The sequence below is a fragment of the Phyllobates terribilis genome, unplaced genomic scaffold (genome assembly GCF_046119375.1).
Source record: "Phyllobates terribilis strain yellow unplaced genomic scaffold, ASM4611937v1 Scaffold_9__5_contigs__length_417890890, whole genome shotgun sequence".
NCBI classification, from domain to species: Eukaryota; Metazoa; Chordata; class Amphibia; order Anura; family Dendrobatidae; genus Phyllobates; species Phyllobates terribilis.
In genome coordinates, this window is record NW_027362769.1 from 386115305 (window position 1) to 386122159 (window position 6855).

The 6855-nt window shown below is 47.5% G+C and overlaps 1 protein-coding gene across 1 annotated transcript; it reads left to right on the forward strand.

Annotated features, from left to right (window-relative positions):
• The first annotated feature begins 211 nt into the window (after window positions 1-211).
• LOC141162460 (nmrA-like family domain-containing protein 1) lies at window positions 212-4213 on the forward strand. Its single transcript, XM_073648600.1, has 5 exons — window positions 212-372; window positions 2881-3119; window positions 3354-3603; window positions 3701-3891; window positions 4023-4213. Exons 1-5 carry the CDS (start codon window positions 333-335, stop codon window positions 4206-4208), a joined length of 906 nt encoding a protein of 301 aa, XP_073504701.1. The 5' UTR covers window positions 212-332; the 3' UTR covers window positions 4209-4213.
• The last annotated feature ends 2642 nt before the right edge of the window (window positions 4214-6855 follow it).

Below are 6855 nucleotides of genomic sequence, written 5' to 3' on the forward strand. Positions count from 1 at the left end.
ACATCACCGGTATACTCATTGCTATAATCTATGCTGATACATTTCTCTTGGCATCTACAGACCTCACCTGGGTCGGTGTCGGGCCCAATGTTTTAGGAAGGAGTCCAACTTTTTGGAGTTAAGTTGTCTTTATTCTCCATGTGTGCTTTGATTCTGTGTTATCTAACAAGCAGCGGCACGCCCAACATCTCATCCAAACACAGCAAATCCTTTCTTGCCATACAAGCTGCCCCTTGATGACTGTGCTGAGTCACTGGGGCTCGGCTGCAGTATAAGGCGGCAGATCCCTGTACACACAGCGCCTGACTTCTTGCAGAGCTGCACGGATCCTCATGGCTGCCAGGAAAATTATCACGGTGTTCGGAGCCACAGGTGAGTGCAGGTCATATGGCTGCGGGGGCTGCTATCTCTCGTGGGCCGCTGTACCTATAAGGCCAAAAAATAAGGAACTGTGCAGACAGTGCGCTGCGCTATACGATTTACAGGGGGTGCAGAATTTGCGGTTGCACCTGGGCCCTGGTATCACAGGGCAGCAGTTCTATCATTGACATGGGGGCCCGGAAAAGCCTTTACTCCGAGCTGCAGGTCTGGCTGTGGACATTAGTAGTGAGGCAGCACTAGCTATACCGGGGTCTTGAATGCTTTGGCACTACCTCTACCTCACTTATGGGGAGTTGCATATTCAAGGGTTAATCTTACAGGAAACCAGATGTAGTGCCAAGTTTACTTCTGGAATTCTTAAGGATATAAACACATGAATATGCAGCCGCAGTCAGTGATCATTTTCTATCCCGCAGGAAGATCAGTGATCATCTTGCAGGGCGGTAAGTGATCATCTTGCAGGGCAATCTGTAATCATCTTTCAGGGTGATCAGTGATCATCCTACAGGGCGATCAATGATCATCCCGCAGGGCAATCAGTGATCATCTTGCAGGGCGGTCAGTGATCATCTTGCAAGGCAATCAGTGATCATCTTGCAAGGCAATCAGTGATCATCTTGCAGGGCGATCAGTGATCATCTTGCAGGGCGATCAGTGATCATCTTGCAGGGTGATCAGTGATCATCTTTCAGGGCGATCAGTGATCATCCCGCAGTGCGATCAGTGATTATCTTGCATCCCGCAGGGCGATCAGTGATCATCTTGCATCCCACAGGGTGATCAGTGATCATCTTACAGGGCGATCAATGATCATCCCGCAGTGCGATCAGTGATTATCTTGCATCCCGCAGGGCGATCAGTGATCATCTTGCAGGGCGGTCAGTGATCATCTTGCAAGGCAATCAGCGATCATCTTGCAAGGCAATCAGTGATCATCTTGCAGGGCGATCAGTGATCATCTTTCAGGGTGATCAGTGATCATCTTACAGGGCGATCAGTGATCATCCCGCAGTGCGATCAGTGATTATCTTGCATCCCGCAGGGCGATCAGTGATCAACTTGCATCCCACAGTGCGATCAGAGATCATCTTGCATCCCACAGGGCGATCAGTAATCCTCTTATATGTTGGCGATCAGTGATCATCATACAGCTTGCATGCCAATGAGTGATACTCACCCATTAATCTACACATATAAGTGCCTAGAGCTTCAGGAGCCCAAGGCAAGATTTGGGACCACCATCTACAATGTCTCATTTATAATACTGCACCCCTGGTACCCCAGGGCCTGGGGATGACTGCCGCCCCCTATAGTTGTGCCTCTGACAGTATCAGAAGCTCACCTGCCATAAATATGTAATGTTTTTACGCCGCTGTTCTCCTGAATCCGCCGATGTTTTTCTTTTGTTCCTGAGCCTCTCCATTCCTGAGATATGGCCCTCTCTTCCCTGTACATAAATATTGTCTTGTTAACCAAGTAGGTGTGGTCTCACAGAAGACCATGCTTACTTGGTGGAAAAGATAAGATTTACATGCAGCGAAGATGGGGTCATATCTCAGGAACGGAGAGACTCAGGAACAAAAGAAAAACATTGGCGGATTCAGGAGAACAGCAGCGTTTCCACCGGGTAAAAACATGACATATTTATGGCAAGTGACAGAATTTATCATGGAGCTCCTGCAACCTGTAGTGCATTAGAATTGTGAGCCGGTATTGGTTGTTTTTTTTCTGTGATGTTTTTACGAGACAGGTCCTCTATTACAATAGGGCAAGGGGGGTTACAGACTAATTATCTGGCTAGAATTTATTTTTAGAATGTAAAGTATTCTGGATTATCCGGCAGTTCTGTGCTAGAATGTGGCGGACTATTGGAAGTGGTCAGATCACAGAGTGTGAGCCTAAGGACTTCCTTGGTTTTTCGTCTTCAACCCCTCCACATGGACTTCCAGGTTGTATCTGCAGATCAGCTGCTGACTGGTGGAGCGAGGTGAAGGAAAACCAACATACTCAAGGTCAAAACTAGTGAAACATTCACAAGGAAGGAGTCCGAAGCAGAGTCCCGGACAGCCAGGGCAGAGTTTGGCAAGCCAAGCAGAGTTCACAGGGGAAAAAAAGTTTTTAAAGGGGTTTTCCAGGCAAAAAATAAATCATTATATGATACCGCGGATCCTCTAGTAGCTGCTCCACCCCGGTTTCTGGCAGCATGGCTTGCAGTCCCGTACTGGGCATGAGACTAGATCTGTATGTGGAGGGAGCCATTTTAATAGCTAAGCCAGCCCCATTCTCCGTCTTTATATTGACTGTACAGGAAAGGGAGCTGGCTTAGCTATTAAATGGGCAGCCAACCCGCTCCCTCCACACACAGATTTGGTCACGTGCTGACACAAGAAATGTGGTCTAACTGCCAGCACCCAATATGGAGCGTTAATCAGAAAAACCTTACTATTTAATTCTACATTCAGTTCCGTATGCTCATCATATTTTTATTTTTTATTTCAGGGGCTCAAGGGGGTTCGGTCGCCAGTGCCCTCTTAAAGGACCACAACTTTGCGGTCAGGGCAGTGACTCGAGACACCAGCAAACCTGCGGCTGTGAAGCTAAAGGAGGCCGGAGCGGAGGTCGTGTCCGCGGATCTGGAAAATGAGAAAAGTCTAGAAGCCGCCCTGTGCGGGGCGTATGGGGCGTTCGTGGTTACCAACTTCTGGGATCACTTTAGCAAGGAAAAGGAGGTGAAACAGGTAAGATCAGCGGTCAGCGCCCCACTTAGAAAAACTGTGGAAAAAAACGGTTTAAAAATGCAATACCAGCAGTGACCACAAGGGGCAGCCAGAGCAAAGAAATGATTGCGTGTAATTTGTGCACTACGCAGGGCAGGGATCGGTTATACAGCGTGATGTACGTTTGGTACTGGCCCATGGGGGGCAGGTTGGTTTGTTTGCCCCAGGAGTTTTATATATATAATTGCATTCCAGGGTAAAGTCATCGCAGACTTGTGCAAACGCTTGGGCCTGCAGCACGTGGTCTACAGTGGACTGGAGAACGTCAACAAATTGACGGGAGGGAAGCTGGACGTTCTGCATTTTGACGGTAAAGGGGAAGTGGAGGAGTATTTCCGAGCGATCTCCTGCTCCATGACCAGCGTCAGACTCGCCTTCTACTTCGAGAACTTTTTATCTGACTGCAAACCCCAGAAATCGAAGGACGGCACCAGCTACGATCTGGGTGAGACTTCAACCAATCAGAGCTCAGCATTCCGGCTTGTGATTGGCTGATTTTACCGCAAAAGTTTCTCTTAATTTGTGATTGGTTTTTTTTGCAGTTGTTCCCATGTGTGACGTCGGCATGGATGGGATCTCTGTGGCGGATCTGGGCCCAGCAGTTCTCAGCATCCTAAAATGTCCCAAGGATTATATAGGGAAGGACATCGGACTCAGCGCAGAAAAACTGACGGTGGCGCAATACGCACAGATCATGTCCAAGGTCTCCGGCAAAACCATCAAAGACGCCAAGGTCTGGGGCGGTGGTGAAAATCTCAGTTCCTTATTCAACCACTCCCTAATCTCGTAACAAGGCAGAAGACGTCTCAAGACTTTAGGAAAGGTTCCTTAATATTATTCTGTCCCTTTTTTCCTATCTCACAGATCCCCCCTGAGGTTTACGAAAAGCTGCCCTTCCCAGGGGCTCAGGAAATGGCCAACATGTTCAAGTTTTACCTGATGAACCCTGACCGGAACGTGGAGCTCACCCATAAACTGAACCCCAACACCAAGAGATTCCAGCCGTGGTTGGAGGAGAAGAAGGAGGTGTTCATCAAAGCCTTGAAATGAGGGAAGATAAGATTTTGGAAGTTTTTTGTATTTGTTTCTTTTTTTCATGTTTGCAATTAAAACGTTATAAAAAAATCCATGTGAATTCTTTATTGTTTCCCACCGGCTGACGTTCGAGTAGGGAAATCAGGAATCTTCCGGAGAGGACAGATGGGTCTTCTGCAGTGAACAGAGGAGTCTTCTGGAGAGTATCGAGAGGATAGAGGGGTTAGGGGAGGAAAGTAGTCAGGAGAGGACAGATGAGTATGGGGAGGACAGAGACGTTCTGGAAAGGAGTCTGGGGGGACAGAGGAGTCTCAAGAGGACAAAGGAATTTTGGAAAGAACAGTGGAGTCTGGGGAGACAGAGGTTAGGAGTGTACAAAAGCATCAAGAGAGGACAGAGGAGTTTTGGCAGTGACTATTTCATAGGGAGCACTCGGTCGATTTGCGCGTTCCTGTTTATGGTAGAATTGCAGGAGATGGCGATCAGTCTTTTAGGGTGCGTCCAGCTTTGGGGGAGTTTCTCCGATACACAATTTTAAATACTGACAGGTTCCATCATTATGTCTCACCCTAAAATGTAAAACCATACTTGCCAACTTTCAAGGATGGGCATCAATGTTTCTTAATTGCAAAGGTTTCATGGCCAAGCCCCCTTCTCCAGGACACACCTCCTCTGTGCCAATAACATCCCCCTCCACGACCCGTTACCCATGTCCTGAAGGTACACGTTGGAGATCCTCGACATCATGCAGTAGAAGACTTTCTGGAGCTCAGTATTGTAGAGAATTTTAGCGGCAGTTGGGGTATCTGCCATCTCTACCTTGAGTTGGGGAGGTTTTGTTATAGACCTGTATTGGCTCCAGGGCAAAGCTCCGCTCCCTTCCTTTATGGCCGCCGCCATTTGCTGTACTTCACGTCATTACTCAAGGCCTCTTAATGCTGACAGACATTCATGTGTGCTAGTATTTAGTAAGCTTTATGTTCAGTCACTTTGTAGTCTGCAACCAGATCTCTCAGCTGCAATCATCCCTGCAAACTCCTGCGATTTCTACAACCTGCATCTACTTCCAAGCTTAGGCCTTCTGATTAACCCTTAATATGTTGTAAGCATAGCAAACTGTTATCTGGACTTGTTCACACTTCAAATGCTCCTGTATCAGATACATCTTCTCTATAAACATGTTTGCTCTATATTCCTACTGCCAACAGCTATTCACTTGTTTGCAGATTAACCATAAGGGTGAATTCACACATCCATGTGAAATGTCTAAATGCTGTTCGGCCATCGCTTGGACCCATAGAGCATCACAGATCCATTCATGAATCCATGAAAGGCAGAACATTTCCTATTCTGATGCTGAGGACCAGAACAGAACATACTCAGTGGGTCCTTGTCCTGTCCGATACTAAAATCTGGCAGCACACAGACGTTCGCAGAGATGTGTGAATGCACACTTAGTCTGCTGCGAGCACAACTAACTCTGTTCTTAACTAGTTTACATTATAAACACTGCCACTGTGACATCTGTATCGGTGCTTGTCCTCCATGTTTATGCTTCTGTTGTTTGGGGTGCTGCGCGGTGACAACGTTATTTCTATATTCTCTGGGACTTGTGGTACCATCCAGGCTGGGAGCTAAGGAGTTAACTTCTGCTAGTGCTTGCTCCCTGCTTTTTAGCCTGGGTGAGACTGCAAGATGTTTAAGCTCCTGAAATCCAGCTTGCTCCCTGCTGTTTAGCCTGGGTGAGACTGCAAGATGTTTAAGCTCCTGAAATCCTGCTTGCTCCCTGCTGTTTAGCCTGGACCAGACTGCAATATATTTAAGCTCCTGAAATCCTGCTATCTACTGCCAGTTATAATTATACTAGTTCTAGTGAACTCCTGTGGGTCCAGTGAATATTTCAGATTCAGACCTTGGCCTGCTTACTGACCACTCTCCTGCTTGGTGATTTTGTCCCTTCCCATATGCCCTGGTTATGACTCGACTACCTGACCATTTTTCCTGCCATGCTGTACCACCGGCCAGGGGCTACTCCGAGGACTTAGACAAGGACCCGGTGAAAGTCCATATCCCTGTAAATTGCGAAGGCCAGCTCTCCGCTGGGATCTGATAGTCAGAGTAGCTAGTGCAAAACCTGTCCATGATTGACCTTTTTAGAGCTTCTAGGCCACAACTAACAGTGTCCTCATAACAGCGCAGTTCCTAGTCTACCATACACCTTCAGCTTCTGTGCTTGTCTACACCTCTGGCTCTGTGTCTCCTGGTATCTTGTCCTCTACTGTCTGTGGTCCAGCTTACTCCATTGTCCTGGTCTTTGCTATTCCATGTGTCATCTAGGAATTCCAGGCTGCTGTGCAGTCGTCTTGGATCCGCATGGTCACCCTGACCTGCGACTTAGTGAATCCACCTCACTACAGGAGCCCTGACAGGTGTGACATATTTTCGGGAGCCTCCCAGATGTTTCAGCAAGTAGGAAAACATGCCGGATCATCCCCTCCTAGGAAAGAGTTGGGAGACCCCCGCATGCATCAGGGGAGCAGATTCTGTTCAAAGCCATAAATTTGGTGGACACGTTTCGAATGTGTGAAATTCCCTAACAAATAACAGGAATGAGAATCTTAAAAAGGGTTAAAACTACAACAAACTCAACCAGTAAACCCGG

What these genes read in the sequence shown, in the direction of transcription:
- LOC141162460 (XM_073648600.1), top strand. Translation starts at nt 333, where the DNA reads ATGGCTGCCAGGAAAATTATCACGGTGTTCGGAGCCACAG. An exon ending in CACGGTGTTCGGAGCCACAG is followed by an intron (nt 373 to 2,880) that starts GTGAGTGCAGGT and finishes TTTTTATTTCAG; the next exon opens with GGGCTCAAGGGGGTTCGGTC. An exon ending in AAACCATCAAAGACGCCAAG is followed by an intron (nt 3,892 to 4,022) that starts GTCTGGGGCGGT and finishes CCTATCTCACAG; the next exon opens with ATCCCCCCTGAGGTTTACGA.